This window comes from Strix aluco, chromosome 29 (assembly GCF_031877795.1).
Source record: "Strix aluco isolate bStrAlu1 chromosome 29, bStrAlu1.hap1, whole genome shotgun sequence".
Classification (NCBI taxonomy): Eukaryota; Metazoa; Chordata; class Aves; order Strigiformes; family Strigidae; genus Strix; species Strix aluco.
In genome coordinates, this window is record NC_133959.1 from 2,187,760 (window position 1) to 2,208,310 (window position 20,551).

A 20,551-nucleotide genomic window follows, 5' to 3' on the forward strand; every position below is an offset into this window, starting at 1 on the left:
GGCCAGAAGCAGGCTGGGGTAAGAGGTTACCAGAACCAGCGAGTGACCATCTGTGTTCCCTTTTCCAGGCAGGGCTCCTTCCCCTCACCGCTGCACGCTGCTTCAGCAGCGGCTCCTGACACCCACCACAACGCCCGAGCTCAGGTTAAACACTTAGTATCGGGATTTTTTTAATTAGTCTGACAGAAGCAGCTTAGGGAGCAGCTGGGTATGCAGCCGTGCTGGCAGAGCTGGGGACGCAGTAACCTCCAGGCAGTAAACATCACGAGCAGCTGTGGAGAATAACCCTTAACCCCAGCGCAGGAGAACGTCTGGCTGCAGTTTGGAATCTCTGCGAGGTGTTTTTCACAGCCCTCTTCTCTCCCTAACCCTGCTGGCAGCCTGGCCTTGTGCTTTAAGTGGGGCAATGAGTCTGCAACAGAAATGAAAAGGCCTCGGACATGATAAACAGCTCTTGGCTCAGCGCAGCGTTCTCCTGCCTCTCCCTCCTCATTAGCCATAAATTGGATTTCTGAAAATCAGTAGTAAAAACTTGTAATTCTCAAGACTATTTATATAGTATAGAGATGAATGACAGAAAACCTCAGCAGTCCTGGGATTAACATTCTGTAACCACGTGGGTGCAGATGGTGGCCAGGCTTTGCCACGTGACATAAGCCAACTGCCATCCACTAGTCCGGAGTGGAGGAAAAACATTTTGTTTGGGCAATTGATACAGTGCTTATTTGTATTTTAAGCTTTTCCAGTGCCTTGTACTTCCTTCTCTTGAGTCTGTACTCACAATGTAAGGTCCAGGTGGGTTTAATTTCCCTCCTAGAGAAACAGGCTGGCTCAGATCTGTAAGTCCTGGATCACTAAGGACGCAGCGGTTGAATTTCTGTGAGAGGTGGCTCACTAAAGCCTGTTTTGTTCCTCCCCAACAGAGAAGGGGTTAAGAGGTGCCACATGTGGGGGCACCTTTGTTGGCCACACTTTAGCTAAGGAGTGCAGCTTGGCTGACTGCTGCCTGCTTTACTACTTACAGCCTCTCCGGGCAGTTGTCCGGCTGATCCAGGTATCCTCCATCCATTACAAACTTTAGCACCTGCTCGTTGGAGAGTCCCTGGTACGGCTGCTCTGCTAAACTGCTGATTTCCCAGAGGACGACACCAAATGACCTAAGAAAGAGAGAAGACTCCCGGTGAGAAAAAACAACATCCCAGAGATCTACAAGTGATAGTCCTATTGTGGAAAACACATTAAAAGAACATGACTATATTTTTAAGAGGAGGGTTTCAAAACAATGGGTTTGTTTTGTCTGTACGCCGAAGAAGTCAGCGACTCACGATTTAAACTATGTGTGTTAAAACAGTGAGCTCCTGAGCTGGAATCCATCTGGGATTACAGAATACAACTCACCACACATCGGAATAAGCAGTGAAAACACCATCCTTTAATGATTCGGGTGCCATCCACCGCACAGGCAGCAGTCCCTTGCCTCCTTTACGGTAATAATCCGTCTCATAGATATCTCTGGTCATGCCGAAGTCTGAGAAAAGCAATTGAGATGTGTTAAATGTCTCTCCCTCCATGCTACTTTTACTGTGCAACATCTCCAGATGAATGTTTCCCTCCTTCGACGCCAGGCTATTTTCATACCCCCAGTAAGCCTCCTGTGGCCCAGCCTGCAGTCATTTGTCACCTTGTGATTTACATTCAAAACATTTGCCTTTTCCCTGCATTTTTTCTACAGAGCTGTGATAGAGACTCCAGAGTTAAAATTTTTAGTGACAGCTTCTATTCTAAACATTATTTTTATTCATCCTCTTTAAGTAAAACAGAGCTCTCTTTCCCCTGAAACCCCACTGCCTTGGCTTTAAGTCCAAAGAGGTCTGAAAAACCGCCGCGCTGTGGGGTTTTGGTTTATTTTTAAATGTTGTATTTACTTATTTCTAAAAGGGTTTGGGTTAAAAACTGGTTCTTGTGGAAGATAACTGAATTTTAAAAGGCACCTGACCTAATGATAGGATTATCAACTTTTGGTTTGTTGTACTGAACACTTTCTTTGTCATAATTCTCATGAAAGCAAAGAACAGTGAGATAACCCTTAGGCTGGAAAGGCAATAAAACTTGTGGATAGAGGTTTGAGAATAGAGAAGGTGAGAAAAGCTGCTCTGGCTCTAAAGGAGATGAGCTTCTTACTAAAGTCCATACAATTCTTTCACAGGGAAGAAAAAGAGCTTTTTGCTCCTTCCCCACCACCAGCGTCTCCTTGTTGGGGCATTTCCAAAGGTGAAAAAAAGTGAAAATCACCTGCGTTTGCCACATTGGTCTGGGGCTTCACATATTTGCCTTTACGACAAATACAACTCACAGAATTATCTTCTCATCACACGCTACGTACCTCCAATTTTTACGGTGAAGTCTTCTGCAACCATACAGTTACGAGCCGCAAGATCTCTGTGAACAAATTTTTTGGCGTTCAGATAGGCCATGCCATCGGCGATCTCTGCAGCCATCTGGATCATTTCTCTCAGCGTTGGTGGCGGACGACCAGGGTTATTCTACAAGAAATAAATAAAGAAGTATTAAAAACCGAATCAAGTTACTCTGTTGCACAACAGACTCCCTCTGTCCTGTCTTTACCTCAGCATCAGGTCTCAAAGAGCGAAGGTAACTTTTCAGATCTCCATGTGCCATTAACTCCATGACCACCAGAGTAGGTTGCCCTTTGGAGACCACCCCGAGGAGGCGAACCTGGAAAGTAAGTGAGAAATTCCCTCAAGGTTGTGTCCAAACACACTGGGCAGAGCCCAGCTATGAAAAGAGGGGGTTGCAGCAAGGTGCCCCGAGAAAGAGCTCAGAACAGCACCGCAAAGCCTCGTCACGCTGAGTTTTGAAAGAGCAAAAGTGAAACGATGCAGGCAGGTGCATTTTATGAAATATGCCATCGGAAGATCCCAGCTCTTTTTGATCAACTGCCTCTGCAGACGAGCTGCTTTTGCAAGCTGAACATCAAGCTCTGAAAGCGCTGAAGAACTCTTAGTTATGTGATGGGACTTGCTAATCACCCAGGGCACCCAGCGATGCTTACCACATGATGGCAGCTGAACCCTTTCATCACAGAAGCTTCGTTTAAGAACTCGATGCGCTCGCGGAGGCTGGCTGATTCGTTAACGGTTTTCACAGCTACTCGAGTCTCTGGCTCCCCCTTCACTATGTCCTTGGCGATCCCTTCGTACACCATGCCGAAGGAGCCCTGTCCCAGCTCGCGGAGGAGAGTGATCTTGTCTCGTGGAACCTCCCATTCGTCGGGGACATAGACTGTTGAGCAGAGGGAAACATTTCTGAATTGAGCAAGTATCCTTCGAAAGACACTTCTGTAGCAGCCTTGTTTAGCACCGCCACAGGATGCTATGGGGATGAATTAAAAAGAAAAGACTAGAAAACTCCATAAAGACAATGCCAGTCCCAAACTGCTGCACTGTCTGAATGGCTACACAAGAAATAAGTCAGGGAAGAAAGCCCTCACTGCTCTCACCATCACTGGCGCTGAGATATTCAGGGTTAGAGGATGCGTAGAGTGGCCCAGTTGGTCCTTCGGTTTGTCTGGAAGAGAGACACAAATCCTTCAGCACATTTACAGGCTCTGACACATTAGAACCGAAGGCAGTTTGATTAATTCCCCCAGCATGCAGCAAATACAAACTGTCCCAATTTCCAAAGGCACAAAATATTTCCTAAACTAGATTAATGTTGCAATCATTATCTAAATTAGAAAATAAACACAGACTTACTCCCAACAAATAAACAAACCCGTTGGATATAAGTTTTGCTTGTTCTGGTGAAAACAACATAAAAGTGCACTCACCTCTTCTTCACAAGCACATAAGCAGCTCCAATAATTCCAGCAATTATTATGGCAAAAATAATTGGAACAATTATAACAGCAATATTAGGCTGAGCATTCACTAAGAGAGAAAAGAGAGAATTGCAGGTATTATACAGGTCCTAAATCCAAGCCTTCCTCAATAAAATCTCCCCCTTGAATAAACCGGAATAAACATGAAACTAGAAGCTGTTTCAGATACAGAACGTGAGGCTGGTCAGAATGAGAACTCATGAAGAAAAGCCACACATTTCTAAATAATTTCAGTTTTTTGAAAGTAGATGTATTGGTAAATATTTTATGACCCCCTATGGTTCTCTGTGCACTGCTTGCTAAACCCCCATCCTCCAAAAATAACCTGGGTTCTATCAGGAATTAGATGTCGAAAATAAAATGAACTCACAATAATCGGCCACGTAAAAATAGGTAGGTTCTGTCCATGAGCCATTTCCAGCCAGTGACGTAGCTCGTATACGGACACTGTAGTTTCCAGGCTGGAGTCCACGGAGTTTACAGCCCTGCTCGCTGGCAAAATGCTTACGGGAAACGCAGTAGTGTGCTTCCTGCAGGAGGAGGGAAGAGGAAGGCTGCCTTACGCTACCTCTGCAGCAACCCAGAGCTCTGCAACAGCACACCAGGAATTCTACCTCGCCTCCTTGTCTGGCAAATGTACACAAATAGGGCTTTCACACACTCAGGTCTTTTCCAATATAGTGGTTTGTCCTGGATTTGCATTTTACAGTTAGTAGTTCAGATTACAGAGAGCATATGCCATTTGCTGTACGAGAGCTCAGCCCTGAAATCCGATCGGGGCTGGCAAACCCTCCTACCCACACGGCACGGGCATTCGGCACGGGCAGCAGGGCTGCCCACAAGCTCTCTGCCTGCTTAATGCTTTCTTAATTTCTCTAAGCAACATCCATTTAGACGTATGGTTTCCATCGTTCTGTGAAATAGAATTCCTAAAAAAACCCCATGCAGAAAGCTGGCAAATTAGATAAGCTTATCTGGCACACAGGCACCTTAGAGGCAGATTTTTATTTCTCGATGTCGCCCCAGTTTTTTGTCACATTGGTTCATGCACAAGGAAACCAAAGAGGACAGAACACCATCTGCACGAGGACTATTAAAGGCTGAGCAGTCCCAGACTCCCAGGCGGAGCTACTTCTCCAAATGTGCCATGTTAAGGGACAAGCAGAAATTCTCACCTCTGTCTCCCCGAGACGTCCGTAATTCACTTCATACAGCACAATAAGACCATTTGGCTCCTTTGGTTCTTGCCACTTCAAATGCACGGTATTTTTTTCAACCAGTTCATGGGTAACTGGACCGACGATGTCATCAGCCTTAGCTAGAACCAAGTTCATGATTAATAATACGTTTTATTTCACGTCTTTGGCAAAATTCAAAACTACCAATACTTCATCCATCATCCTTTCCTATCAGGACACAAAGATAGCACCAGTCCTACACGATGTTTCTGTACTGCAGCTGGCTCCCACAGGAAAAGCAGAATTTTGAAAACAGCCCTCAACCCAAAGCAAAGCTCAGGAAGATAATTACCTTCGGGCATGGTCCTGGCACTGACATAAGCTGCCACACTGCATCGGGACTCCTGAGCATCATGGTTACAAGCGTGGAGCTCAATGCGATACCCGGTGAAATGCCGCAGGCCTGAGATAACCAAAGACTCCTTAGACTTAACTTTTTCAAAAGGTTTCTGTTCCTCTGCATTCTCAGATGCTGCTGCAGAATTGTTTGGAGAGGATGCGATGGTGGGTATCACCACAGTGGCATTTGCCACAGAGCCAAGGTCTCTTCGTTTTCTTGATGGCCTAATAAATAACACAGGTTACAGTTATTTGTTATATTCAATGTAAACACATTCATCTGAAAAGGAAGAGTTAAAGTGGGAGAGCTCAGAGTGCCTCTGAAAACTCAAATTCAAGCCTCATATTTGCAATGCAACAAAGAAATTCAGGACTTTTTTTTTTTTTTTTAAAAAAACCCCAAGCAGTCTGTTTTACCCCCTGTAATGCACATAGCTTTTAAAAATCAGTATCCCTGAGATTCTCTCTGTGCACAACTTCATGCAGGGAAAAAAAAAAAAATTATCCAAGTCTAAAGTGTTTGTTTGAGAATTCAAGCTCGTCTAGATCCTCTCAGCTGAGCACAACTTTACTAGGTTGCCTCACGGATGCCTTGCACAGTGTTGCAATGCTTTGGAGTTCATCTCCTCCACATTCGAGCTTCGAGCAAACGAGGTCATACCACAGCCCCCCGGCCTGATGACCTTAGATGTGCCACATATTCCAAGTGTCATAAACTTGCATTTCTAAAGCATAAGACCAGTTTCACAGCTCGCTGGAAGACATCTGCCACTCCAAACCCTATGCCCCAATCTAGATGGATAGATAATTTTAACCTTTTCCTGAGAGACCAAATCTATTACGTTCTTTTCAACGGACGCATTTAAAACTCACAGATTCAGATGACATATTAGTTGTGCAGTTTTGTTAACCAAATATTGCCTCTCAAATTATTGCCCTTCAGTCTGAAAATCAGTTTTTTGCAGTTGTGAAAACAGAACTGGCAGTGTGATCCTGTCAACTCCTCTGTTTGCAAGTGAGTGCTACTAGCCAACTTTAATGTCAGATTTTGTCAGTAGATCAACAGAATTAAGAACCATTCATAAATTTCATTTTGTTGGGAAAAAAAAAAAAAAAAGGAACAAGAACCAAAACAAGACTCCTCATTCTAACACTTTATGTCCTGCCACACATTTGCCACAAGGAATTCCAAGTTGGGAACTAACCAGTGTGGTGAATCAGTAACAGTATTTAGTTACACAAAAGGAATTAATGCCATTTGAAAACCAGACCATGTATTTTAAGGGGATGATGATCTTTTTTTGTGTGTGCATGTGTGTGCAGCTATTAAAGGGTACAAAGAGTGACCTGAACTGAACCCACACTTGAGAGGCATCTCCAGTCTCTAAAAATGTAACAAGCTGTTGAAGCAAATCTTCGCTGCTGAACTGAACTTTCCACTGCCACCCTCTGCCTACCAGGCAAATGATTGGCCAACTACAACAGGGGAATCGTGCAGATCAGGTCTTTGTCTGGTGTGAATTCTCCTCCAACAGCAAATGCAACCAGCTGGAATGCTGATTTTAAAATTTCCTGAAACTAAACATTGGGTTGTACACAACAACATAAGAATATTCATCCACCTGATGAAAAAATGGGATGGCAAATGGCAGGTTCACCAGAGCACATTCCAGTTTTTAGTCTTCTCTTTCTCTAATTACTAATTAACTCATTTTGGAGCTGCTGTTATCTCAGTTTGTGCATTGTTCTGAACAGTGTCCCCTAACAATGGGGCAGAGTTCAGAGACCCAGGTCTGGGTCACACCACCTCCCTCCTTTGGAAGGATTCTTTATGGTCAACCAGAACCTTGTTTGGACTTAAAAGTAAAGCCACATGCCACTGTTTACAAAGTGTGGATTCAGCTGTTCCTCGTGTTTAAGAGAATTTTGTTTTTCACAAGTAAAACAGTAATTTGACCACTGATGCAACACAGAGTAAAATGCAAGAATAACTTGTTTCTACTCAAGTAACAGAAAGCAAGAAAAACATTTGAAGCTGTAAACCCCAATCTTCCCATATTTATTATCCTGGATTTGCAGCAATTTTCTTGCCAAATTCTCTGTATTTTCAAACATCTGGTGTCTTCCCATAGTCGTTCTAGTGGAATTCTCATTATGGCCATTTCAAATAGCTCCAATGACCTTCCCTGTGAAATACTCAGATTCAGGCTCCTTCTGCTCCTACTGTCAGAGACTGTCAGTGCGTGGTGGCTCTCGGTTCACGGAAGGAGGGAAGTAACAACTTATCACATGCAACACGGCCCATGTTGGGGGACTTTAAAAATGCATTAGCTAGCTTAAGCCAAGTTTTCCCACACACCTGAAACTAGCAGAGGAACAGCTGGCCTGTCTTCCCCCTTGTGCTGGCAAAAGCATTTATATATTTTGTCTGTACAATTAATTGGATTCAACTGGGAAACCCAGAAAAAAAAGTTTTCATGTGAGCCATTTCCTAGATCTTGTTCACTCTGTAACCCACTAATATTTGTAATGGCAGGAGTGTGTGTGACACAGAAAGAGAGAGGATAGACACAGAAGAGTGAGACTGCTTCTTCTGCAGTACTGATAGTGGAGAGTTACATGAAATTACATCCTGCATAGCAGCCATTTAGTTCCCCTCTGCCTCTCAGGACTTTTATTACTTTTGAAAAATTTTCCACGCTTTCCACAGAATCATGGAGCGGTTGAGGCTGGAAGGCACCTCTGGAGATTGTCTAATCCACACCCCTGCTCAAAGCAGAGGCAGCTAGAGCAGGCTGCTCAGGACCACGTCCAGTCAGGTTCTGAGTATCTCCGAGGATGGAGACTCCACAACCTCCCTGGGCAACCTGTTCCAGCGTGCAATCACCTATTTGCTCCAATCTGTGCAAAACTCATTCCAATATAAGAGCAAGTAACACAGGAAAGAAGAAACAAAGCATCAGCTTCTGATGGCCACTTTGTTCAGCTACGAAGGGAGGTTACAAAGCACGTGGTGTAAAGACACCTGCTAGCTCTGAGTGGGAAGGTGGGTATGGCAAGAAGCATTTAGAAACTTCTCGTTTGCCTTGCCAGTGCCAGAGCAAATTAACCCACGGGACTTGAGACAGTATCTCCTAGAGCAGCTAATCAACAGTGCACATGGGGAACAGCTTCTGTGATTTCCAGGGGGGTTTCTCAGCAAGTCAGCCGAGATCAGGCCTGGACTAAGGCAGAGCATGGCAGATCTGCAGCAGGGCCTCGTACGGACCAGACACTGCCCAGGGCTCCGACAGCTGGGAACAGGGCAGGAGGAGAAAAACTGCACATGGAAAACAAGGAGACAAGACATCGGGGGAGTAACTTCTCAACAGCTCTGTCTTCTGCTCCCCTGCCATCTCACATCCCCGGCCGGCCTCATCTGTGGGATTCCTCCCTGTGACTGGCAGAAGCTTCTTATCTTGAGGGGAGTCCACACAGGGCCTGGAGAGAGGTCAATAAACTACCGGGAGCCACGCAAAAAGCACCTGAAGTAAAACACACTTCATGTTCAGTTGCCAGGCTGCCCTATGAGCAGGCAATAGGCACAGTATTCACAGGAAAACTAATTCTGATTTATGTTGCCACAGCTTGGAGCCTGTCAGAAAAGACAAGCAGGACGCATGCCAGCAGGAAGGTATCTTTACTGCTGACTTATAACAGCAAAAGGGGCTTGTATTAAAAGGATTACTTAGTAGCCTAGGGGAAGTGGAGATTTTTTCCTTAGCAGGCTGACAAGGTGGCACATCTTGGTGACTGGTTTCTTCCTAAAATACATACCCCAGAAACTGGCCTGAGAAGCATCCTGGGCTGGCTGCACAACAAAATTGAAAGAAAAAAGAAAAAAAGAAAAAAAAAAAAAGAAATCAGATTGTCAGAATTGTCTGCCTACATCAAGAGGAGTTTGGCTTTTGTACATGGCTTGGTTCTCCTCTGCTTTTGAACATGTGGTGTCCTGGCATCATCGTGCACTTTGAAACCTGTTCTGATCAGCACTAACAGCAAAGAAAAAGCAAAAGGAGTGACTCTGCACAAGCTTCCAGGTGGCAACTGCAGGCATCAAACCAGGCTCACAGAGAAGAGACACTGTCTAGTAACACACTCAATAATAAAAAATGTTCAGTGCAGTAACGTAGCTTTTGTCAAGCAGCTGAAAAGAAATGTTTATTACCTAGGGGCAGTAAGCAGAGAATAAATTTAGAGCACAAAACGCGTGACAGTGAAGAGGGTAAATCATTACAGACTCTAACCTGATTCCCAGAGCTTCCTCTGTAAGTTGCATATGAAGTGTGAAGACATTCAACACCACTTAATGTGACACTGTGTGTGCCATTCAAAACAGGACATTCACCACCCACAGCAGTTGCATTCCTCATGGTATTGGAGGTATTTCCCAGACTAAGTGCAAGGAAGACCGCAAATACCACGCTAAAGGACAAGGCTGTGGCATGGTAAACTTCCCTTTTCCTTTCTTTTCAACTGGATGAAAAGCTAGACCACAAAATTTGAGGAGAGAAAAAAAAAAGCTATTTTTGGCATCACACAAGTTTAAACGAGCTGCAGGCATTTAGCTATTTGTTAAGGATTCTCACTTCATTCTCGAGCTGAGGAGAATCCAGAGGCGGGAAATAAGAGCAGGATCTTCCAAATCTGTAGCAACACCAGGTGTAGGTGCTCAGCTCTCACCAGTCTCCAACACACGTGTTCAGCTGGACTAGACAGTCTCATGGAAGCCCAGAGAGACTGGCAATACGGCCATGTCCAGCCCAGTATTTTTGTTTAATAATCGATTACATTTCCCTACCCCTGACCACCTGGGCAATATTGTTTGATATTCATACCTGGGGACAAAAACCTCATTGTGAAGATAGTTCTCAAATGTCTTGCGGAAAGCAGATTCTTCCAGCTCCTTCTGTATTTGAGAGTCTGTTTTAGGACAGGAACAACATTCTCCGCTGACATCCTCACTTTCACTTTGATTATACTTCTGAGGGTCTTCGGATTCAAAAGGAGGAGACCAGGTCCTTGAGGGCAGTTTTAATCCTGTGGACAAAACAATTTTAGTATCACTCATGCTTGACATGGCAGAAGCAGACGTTTGATCCTACAAAGATCCAAAACTAGTGTACACAAGATTCACAGCACATTTGAGCATCCTGAGCTTTCACATCCAGGGTCGAGCAACTTTCCCCTCTTTTGTGACAGGCCTTTGATTCAGAACTGTGCTATTTTTGAAATGGAGCTCAGATGCTGTTCTTCCCCAGTTCATCTCAGTTTAGGTAACACAAGGCAGCAGGTGAGATTTTGGGAGTCCTCAGTGAAACTCTGTTCTAAAAGAACTCCAAAACAAATTGGAATTTCTTCATGTCTTCAAAAATTAACTTGGCCACTGATCTCTAGAAGCACAGATATTTTCCCTTACCATCTCCATAGCTGTTACTAAACTTGTTACTCAGTTTAAAAGGAATAAGTGCAGAAGGGAGATCCCCAAAGGAAAAAATATCTGATTACTTTGTAAAAATATGTTTTTGGACAGCTTTTGCACATAACTTGGCAGTAGCACGTCATGTATAATGTAACTGAACAGTGGGAGAACACAGCTGCATGTCAGCCTGTTTCTTGAACAACAGTCTTAAAACCAGCAAAATTAGGCATCCAGGGCACCCCCAAAGTGGGTGAAAAATCTCAAGACAGTTCTGAGAAAGCTTGAAAGAAAGGCACAGAGAGAGAACTCACCTTTTAAGCAGTAATCAAGTTCATAAAGCTCACTGTCTTCTGCCTGCTGCTGCCAGAACACCAGGTAGTGCGTGATGTTTCCATTGGGCTCTGAGGGTGGCTTCCACTTCAGAATGATTTGGGATGAAGAGTTGGAAACAGATATCGGATCTAACGGGACTGACGGAACTGCGGGGGTGGGAAAAGAGACAGAGGTCACTTCCACTGCTCGGCGAGAGCTTGACAGAACAAGGGAAAAACACAGGCAAGTTTCCATTTCCATGGGAATAAACAGTGCTCTCTGAGTAGGTCTGCTGACACCCAACAGTCCCGTGGCAGGACACACCAGTGTGCACACAAGCTCTCACACGGGGCCACACGAGCCTGATGGAAGAAGCACGTGTTGGCACCACCTCCCCATGCAGGGAAGCACAGATTCTTCCATTTGTTTAGGAATACCTTCCTACCAAGGCAAAGCAGCAACGGCAGTGGAAAGTTTCACGGCCATGTGACTACCAGGGATATGAGTCTATGTGACTTAGGGATCTGGTGGAGTTGGGATCTGTCAGTGCTGGGTTAACGGTTGGACTAGATGATCTTCAAGGTCCTTTCCAACCAAGATGATTCTGTGATTCTATCACAACTACCAGGCAGAAGACTGTTTAGGTCTATTTTTCACTTGCAAGGCACCATTAATTTAATGATACTGACCAGTAGCGTTGGTCTGGACGTAGATGATTTCACTCTTTGCGCCGTATGTTCTTCGTTCATCTGAGAAGGTGACCAGAGTTTTAACAAACACAGCATACTGTGTCCATGGCTTCAAGCCTCTCAGAAGCCAGCCTGGCTGGGCCTGGGCTTTGGGCTCATTTGACCGTGGGGGTGGGTCAACATCCACCACTGTCCAGCTATTTGACCCACAAGCGTCTTGGCCATCAAACTCCGTCACATTTTGGTATGGACTTTAGAAAAAATAAAAAAGCCTCACATTAACAGAATCCTAATTCAAGCTTTTAAAAACAACATTTCTAAAGACATCACTGAAAGTTATAAACCTTTACCCTTTGCAGAAAGTTTAACTATCTCATTGTATTTATTCTGAAAATGAAGCATAGGAGCTTTGCAACCCAGTCTCCTTAACAGTATCACAGATCATGTACTGTTCCACAGATGATCCCAACAACTAAATCCACGGTCATTATTTTCAGCTTTATGAAAATCAGCTTGGTAACCTTGATTCTAAAAGAATGTTCCCCACCTCAAAGGGAATAAAAACCTCAACACCCCATGGATAGAGTGGGGAGATGATGAACTCCATGGTTAGAGTATGTACATTTGGAATAGCTGGAACAACTCATGTTTGGATTGCTCTTAAATGAGGAATTTTGACTGTACACAACTCAGGTAAGTCAGGGATCTTAATGAACACTTTTATATAAGGGTAACACCAGAAACTTAAGTGTAGGAGTCAGCCAATCACAGAGACTAAATTGTTATGCCTACAGCAGGTTTAATCTCTACTCTTCAATGCCAACTGCCATTTGTGGAAGCCCAGCATGGCTATTATTTTGTAACCTAACGGCGGATCACTTACGCTTCTTTGTAAAAAAGCATAAATCCCAGGAGATCACGGAAATCGGGAGGCCAGTACGGCTCCCACTTCAACAGGATCTTGTCATGAGATGTTCTAATGGAAGAAAATTTCAGCAATTCATTTTCGCCTGTAACAAAAGAGAAGTGACAATAATTTTGTTAATGCTAAAAAATAAAGGTTGCTGTTTTTAATTATTTTAGAAGTTTATTTTCTCCACAGATAAATATGAGAATGTTGGCAGTGGGAAGAGCTGCTCATTAAAACCCTATCTTACTTCAATGCTATTCCTGCCTTAAGCCAAGGGTTGGTTAGATGACCTCCTAAGGTACCTCCCAGCTTAAATTTTTCTATGATGTTATGAAAATGACCCTGTAGAAGAGCTGAATTAAATTCTAATAAGTGGGAAATCTAAAGGCAACATATTTTAAACTTCATAATGACCTACACAGCTGAACCCAGTCGTATAGTTTGCACAGAAGGCAGAGGCTACAAAAACTAAGCGCGTGAATTCCCAGCCTTGCCTGGGACTAGCGTGGTCCCTTTGCAAACAGGGGGGAAGGACAACAAACAGTTGCAGGAGGGTGGAGTTTTGAGGCCCAAGGGACACGTTACAATATGGTATGTCCGAGCAGCCCAAGAAGGACAAACCATGTAGCTCTGATTGGATTTGCCATTCCTGCAGTAGCTGCACAAGGGAGAAAGAACATTCATTTCATTGGCACCACATCCAGAACAAACAAGGCTGCTTTTTTTTTTTTTCCTATTTTTTTTTTTTTTGGTAAACAGGATGCTGCCAATGTGAAAACTAGACTTGAAACTTAAAAACAAACAAAAAGCCAAAAACACTGGCAACCTGTGGTTTGAGGTGGGGGTGGCACAGAGAACAGCTCAGCAGAGCAGAGTTAAAGCTGACAAAGAGAAATGCAACCGTCTCCTCCAGCTGCCTTTAAACAAAAAAAACCCAGCCAGCCTGGGAGCTGCACACAACCACATGACAGAGCTGGGTTTGAACCCCAAATCCAGTCTCATCCCCAAATGTAGGAAGAGCTTGTTAGTATCTCATGGGAGATGACCTTTACAGGCAGCTAATTCCTTGTACCTCCTTCACTCTGCGCAGGCTAGAGCTGTGATATCCCTGAGGGTACGGCTCCATGTAGGTTTTTTTTCACTGGTACTGCCAGTTTTTAGGTAGGCAGTCATTACGTTCCTGTCTCCCCACTGTGCTGGCATGGCTGCATGTGTTGATACGTGGCAAACCAGATCAGGAAACTGATTCAGCTGAAAGATCTTCATTTTTTAAGTCTGTTCACAAATAGCTACATCAGCGTAACAAGGGCAGAATTGGGGAAGGGACTGTTGAAGCAGCGCTGTCACCAAATGCAGTTGCAGCCGTGGGATGATCTAACCTGCACTGCAAGCTGTGAAAAGAGCAAGGAACTGAAATGCAAGGGACTGAAATCATGGTTTAATTAATGCTGAGAGTTTTGGTGGCAAAACCTGCTTAAGCACCTAATGTGTCAACCCGTATGTGCTCCTGTTCCTGTGGGCACATAAAACTTTGTGGGGCTAGACAATAAATCAGAGCAGAGAGATGACACAACCCAAGAAGAACAAAGGAGAAATGGCTTGCTATTTTCTACCCCATATTCACCAGTCTGGTTCACCACGCAGCCCTGTAAAAAGTTTTACCAGCACCAACAGGGAATGGGGATTGTGTGTGGCACAGAATGGGAACACCCAGCAGGGTTGGGGGTGCCCAAGGGATGTGCTTGTGGCAGTATTGCTGCCAAAATAAGTGTCTGCAAAACTACATCTTCAGTAGCATGACTTTAGTAAGAGCATAAAGCAACACTGGGTGTTTGCTCCTCAGCCATGCTGACACAGGCATCATCTTATCATTGTTCCTGAAGAAAGCTGTTAGCTTAAAACCCTCTGAGAAGCATAACAAAAATTGTTGGAAAAATTTCTCTGACTGTTGTCATAGCAATTCCCTCACGTGGCTCCAGAGATGGGTGGAAATCCTGTTTCTCTACCATGTTTACTCTGTGTGCATGCTGTCGCCTCATGACATGGGAAAAGAAGATTATGACTATTAATCAGGTACTCAGCAGTAACACAAAGTGCCAGTCTGGACTGAGGTTATGTTGTGCTAAACTCTTCAAAAAGTCACAACAATACACTCAACCTGGAAAAACTCACAGCTGAGCACACAGAGAGCAAACTTTTGAAGACCAAAGCTGGCAAGGTAGGCTCCTGGCCAGACGTCGAACCCATAAGTACTTTTACTCATGACATATTGACAGTGCGGCTGCAGCGCACAAGCAAGCGGCAAGTCACATGTCTGGGGCTTTACCAAAAGGACAAGGACAGTCCCTGGAAAAACATCATAGGCTAGGCTGAGAGAAACGAGTATGAGGTGAGCAAGGCAGAGGGAAAGGAAAACAATGTAAGTCTTGCTGCATTCTGAGACTTTCTTACATGAGGCTTGATCGCCGTTCGTCTTCAGGGCTATGTCGTTCCTTTCCTGACGCCCCTTAGTCCCAGAGATCTCCTCCATCTTGTGGATTTCTGACAAACACAGTTTGGGATTATAATGGAAAAAGAGTTTGCCTCGTGCAATAGTGAGGTTGTGCTTACTCCAGTCCCAGAGTTGGCGAAGATTCTGGTTGTCCAAGGCATAAAATGAGTAATTCCTGAAAGCAGAGATGAAAATGTGGATTGGGAGGGGATCCACTGAAAACTCTTTTTTCCTCATGCACTAATCCAGACACCAAAGAAAAATGAGTGCAACCATCTTCCCTGGTAGGCCACAAGCCATTTGCAGAGGAAGGTTTAAAAATAACTTGGGAATTGTTTACCAATACAAATCACCCTGATAGCACTGGTGCTCCTTACACTTCACAGCATTAAAATAAAGTATCTTTTGAAAGAACTCACCCAGCTTCTAGGGTTTCCCCTCTGATCAGATGTAGTTTACGAAAAAAAGAAAGAGAAACCAAGGCGTAAGACCGGCGAATTTTTAGGTAACCTGAGATTTCTTCTATCAAGCCAAGATTCGCTTCTAGTTCAGCTGCTATATTATCTACGGAGAGGAAAACATTGGTTTTAGGTTTCTGGTATCAGAGAAAAACACTGATATTGAAGCCCCAACATATTAAATAGAACTCCTTTATGTTAATTCATGAGACCTCACAAAAACCAGTTAGCAAAAACCCTGAATGAGCATCACAAGAGCCTTTGCTTTGCGGTTCTTTTTCTGCATCACTCTAAGATTCAAAGTGGTCAAAGCAAAAGAGAAATGCCCCAGCTCACGGGTGGTGTCATATTCACTGAGCTAACACCCAGTGCTCTCTACCCCCTTACTCATGCAGAACTTACTTCCTCCACGGATATTTATAACTAAGCTTCCATTAACCACTGTGCAGCCCCGGAGCTCCTGTGCCGATGTCACCGAATCGATCGTCTTCTCTTTCCCATAGTCGCAAACCTTCGGACAGGGCCCTGCGCAGGGTGTACAGTGCAAGCTGAAAAACAAGGGAGTCAGGAATGCAGATGTGATGCTTTTGCAGAATGTCATCTGGGGCGTCCCAGCAATTCTCAAAAGCAGAGTAATCAGTTCAAAGCGACAGCGTCCTGACAATATGTCACGGGATTCACTTGCAGTGCGCAGCACATGGCTCTTAGGAACTCCAGATAACTGCTGATAATTCTTTAAATTGCCATTTCCACGTTTTGAACGCTAATCACTCTGTCCCTCCCTAAATAACAGAAACCAGAATGAAGCGATTGGGACTATTTTGAATAGCCCATCCACCACGATGCTGCTCAGTGCTATACATACCAGGGGTTTCAAGATCAAGAAACCCAGGCACAGCCTCCATCCCAAGATCGTTAACCAACCATGTAATTGATGAGCGGAGAGCTGGCTGTTCATCTGAGAATCCTCTGATTAAGGACTGTACAGAAAGCTGCTTTAAAAAAAGGCAACCAAGCACGTGCTTTGTGCTCTGGGGAAATACTTCTTAAACAGCAGCAAGATGATTGCTTGCCCTGGTCATAACACCACAAGAATGTGTTCCCAACTGGTTCAGAGAAATAAATGCTCTAGGAAAAGCAAGGACTAGTGCTGCGAGGTCCTACTGACAGCAGCCTGGAACAAGCATAGGAGAGAGGCGATGGCTGCTGTTACACAAGCAGCATATCTACTTTGGGGGCTGCTAGTTTATTCTTTTGAAAAGCAAAACAGGAAATGGAATAAAAAAAATCCTGTTAAGAGTGAATTCCCCGAAATTATTGTGGCAGGAGCAAATACATGTGAGCACAAAGCTACCAATATTCATAGGAAATCTGACTCATCACAATATATAACGTTACTGTGGGACAAACAACAAAGTTTTCAGCGATAAACAGCTCAGCAACATAAACTAATTCCTTTGTGAAAAAACCCTGGGAATAGACAGAATGGCTGTTCCCTGCTTTGATTCGTGCTACACTTGTTTGTTACATTGTCCATTTATGTCTGGCACAGCTTGAACCTGCTCAACGAAAGTAATTACAGGGACGAGGGACAGATATTCTGAGAATGATCCACTCAAAATACGCTGTGCTCTTTTCATTAGACATGACTTTTTTCCTATTCTGCTGAATAGCAAGGCTTTCTAGTCTGAGGTCTGCTTTGGAGGGGAAGGGAAGCAGGGCTAGTAAAGTCTCTCCACTGCCCATCTCCCTCTTCCCACTCGATTACAGAAAGACCCCTCCAACTTGAGGATACTCCTCTTCCTTGTCCTCCCTCTCATTCTCCCTTTCCCACTTTTTCCAAACTTGAGTGGAAATACAAGAAGCCAAGGGAAGAATAAACTACTGGCACATGGTAGGTAGACCTGTCTGCTTTTAACGTCTTGAAATAGCAAGGTGTTAGTTTGCAAATCATATCAAAGTAGACCAGGTAATTGTCACAGACACTGGAAACTTTTCTTGGTCTTGCTGCAGAACACAAACCCTCTGTCCAAGCGAGAGAAAAGCACAGGACAAAAACTACAAAATGGTTTCTTTACCTGCAGACACCAGTACTTACTTGCTGGAATTCATGATGTACCCTGACGGGCATTCATGAACACATTCGTTATTGTGGATAACGTGACACCCCGACTCCCTGGCATTTTTGCATTTGTTGTGCAGTTCCTGGCAGAAGCTGAAGGTCACACAACGCCACCCCTCAAAGCGATAGTAACCGGGGGGGCAGGTGTCCACACATTTGCCGTCAAGGTAGAAGTTGCGGCAAGCCACGCATTTTTCAGGGTTGTTCGGCTCCGTGCAGTCTCCAAGACATTCGCTGTGACAGCACTGACCATCAGAGGTGCAGCCTTGGGACTTGCAGGCAGGTGGACAAACTGTGAAGAGAAAAGATAAAAAGCAACTGAGCACCACAGGACAACCCGAAGTTGTATGACCGTGAAAGGCTTACGAGCAACGACACTTCATCCTGCTTGGCTTGGCAACTCTCTTTTCAAAGAGGCACCCATGAAGCGCCGACATCTGTCTCATCTCCGCTTTTCTGTGTGAATTCCAAATTTTAACCACATTTTTGAAGGTTAGCATTCACCCTCACGATTCATTAATGCTCATCTTCAAAAAGAGAAAAACGAGTTTTCCTCTTCTCTCGGTCCAGTACTACAAGGCTCCCGGGGGAGCTTTGGAGTCTCCAACATTATTTCTGAAGCCCAGAAGTATTGAGACTTCAGCGAGAGCTTCGCAGTCTGGGGTAGACGGTTTCAGCCAGAAGATTCTAGTTTCTTAGCTTAAGAAACTAAGTCTCCCACAATAATGCTGCGTCCAGCAACACTTTTACAAAACCCTTCAGCTTTATCAGGATTTGCTTCCTATCTGTCTATCAACTTCTCAGAAGCTTCCCTGGAGGAAGCTGCTGCCCTGGCACCCAACACAAGCTCTTCGGTGACTCTCCCAGCAAGTCCAAAAAGAAGGGCACCCACAAGTGTTATTCTTGAGGTTTTTATGGTTTACTTTTTAATTACCCATTACTTAGCGCCTCACAATACTTTTAATGAGCGGTTTGGGCTTTGAAATAGAAACCAAGCGGCAGCATAGCTCAGAGCAAACGCCGTGACTAATGCTGAGCAAGGAGCTGGAGAGGAGGCTGAGCAAACCCAGAGAAGGTCTGAAGGGAAGAAGAGTCCTGCCCCTCAGCACCTCCACGCTCAGTCTTAACGGTCCAAACGAGGCTGAACCAATTAAATCCAACTGCTTAATCCAGAACATGCCACAGAACTTCAAGTCAGAAAAGATATAAAAAGCTGAAATCACCACTACAAGAGCAAGCACCAAAGCCAAGTACAGCCTTGATGCAGCCATTAAACAGCAGGAGGAAGAACTTAGATGAGGGATGGGGGAAATGGGCCTGGATTTATCCACACGGTGACATACAACCTTTGGGTGACAGCTGTGAATTGCCAAGATGCGGCTCAAGACATCACCTTCTTCTCACCAAACTCTGAGGGCACATCTGAACAGCTTCTGCTGTCCTGCCCACGCGCCCTGGGTGAAGGAAGACAGAAATAAGTCCTCCTGTGATCTGTGCTGGCCAGGCCAAGTAACTTCACACCGAATTAACCCCATCTGCCTCCAGATCTCCCAAGCTTTCTATCCAACGTTCAGTGTTGAAGCAGGAGGGGCTTTATTTGGGGAGGTCCCAAACACACCGATGTTGAGAGGCTAAAATGTTAGTTTTAATTTCTGGCTAACGTGCATGAGCTGACCAACAGCAGAAAGTTGTCTAGTTTTATTCAACTAAATGAGCAGCATGTAGGATCCATAGTACAGCGTGCTACCGATGTTTTGATGATCAAATCCCCAGCTGTGGCTAGGAAGAAAATCCCCCTCTGCTGCGCTCCGCCCCGTGTTGAAGGATTGCAGAATTAAGTGTGTTAAAGCAGTTAATGCCACTCTCAGAATAAGCAGCAGTAGCTGCAGTAGACAGGATGGTAAAGAAGAGCAACCTCGGGTTTGTTCCAGCCTGATAAATCCTTTGAAGAAATATTAAATGGATAATTCTATCACAAGGTCAATTTAATCTCAAATACCTTACTGCTTCTGCGTCAGTCATTCACTGCAGGTATTTTTTTTGTGCATCCCTCAAGATTCATCCAGTAACAAGAAACACAGCAGTGTATTTCAAATTCATTTTCTTTTATGCTGATCAACTTTTAGCCCTTTTCCAGCAACAGGTCTTATTTTGTGAACCTGTCACAAACAGTAACTGATGGAAACGCAGCAGCCAAATAGAAGCAACTTGCAGATGACACCTTGTATTAGACTAAATATAAAATGAGAAGCTTGTTTGCAAAGCGTGGTCATACGTTCTTTACGAGGCCACAGATGGAGCACAGTCTAGCAACAGATGTCATGGGTGCAGTTTATTAGAAATACTGGCAACAGAAAAACACAAGACAGAAAATTCCAGAATTTAGTCCAAAACACTACCAAGCTAATTCCAGTCTAAAATATCAAGGTTTATGGGGGGGAGGGAGGGGCGGGGAAGCGTGGGCTATTTCTCACACACCTCCCCACATTCCTAAGTGAGCACTGCCACACCAATGTCTTGCAAGGACTTTACACTGGCTAGTACCAGCGCCCGCTGCAGCACGCACCTCCCTGAAGCGGGGGGAGCATCCAGCTGGGATGTAACTGCTACGGCGAACGCGTGCAGGAAGG

The 20,551-nt window shown here is 44.5% G+C and overlaps 1 protein-coding gene across 1 annotated transcript in view; it reads right to left on the reverse strand.

The window, feature by feature from the left end:
* Positions 1–20,551, reverse strand: part of INSR (insulin receptor) — a 56,493-nt gene that overhangs the window by 6,430 nt on the left and 29,512 nt on the right. The window contains exons 3-20 of the mRNA XM_074808462.1: positions 17,898–18,213; positions 16,202–16,347; positions 15,761–15,905; positions 15,302–15,516; positions 12,824–12,950; positions 11,941–12,191; positions 11,251–11,418; positions 10,356–10,557; positions 5,432–5,703; positions 5,077–5,219; positions 4,272–4,431; positions 3,851–3,950; positions 3,521–3,588; positions 3,074–3,303; positions 2,626–2,736; positions 2,384–2,543; positions 1,399–1,528; positions 1,023–1,157 (exon numbers count right to left, since the gene is read on the reverse strand). Coding sequence (XP_074664563.1) covers positions 1,023–1,157; positions 1,399–1,528; positions 2,384–2,543; positions 2,626–2,736; positions 3,074–3,303; positions 3,521–3,588; positions 3,851–3,950; positions 4,272–4,431; positions 5,077–5,219; positions 5,432–5,703; positions 10,356–10,557; positions 11,251–11,418; positions 11,941–12,191; positions 12,824–12,950; positions 15,302–15,516; positions 15,761–15,905; positions 16,202–16,347; positions 17,898–18,213 — 3,079 coding nt within the window. The remainder of the gene's footprint in view (positions 1–1,022; positions 1,158–1,398; positions 1,529–2,383; positions 2,544–2,625; positions 2,737–3,073; positions 3,304–3,520; positions 3,589–3,850; positions 3,951–4,271; positions 4,432–5,076; positions 5,220–5,431; positions 5,704–10,355; positions 10,558–11,250; positions 11,419–11,940; positions 12,192–12,823; positions 12,951–15,301; positions 15,517–15,760; positions 15,906–16,201; positions 16,348–17,897; positions 18,214–20,551) is intronic.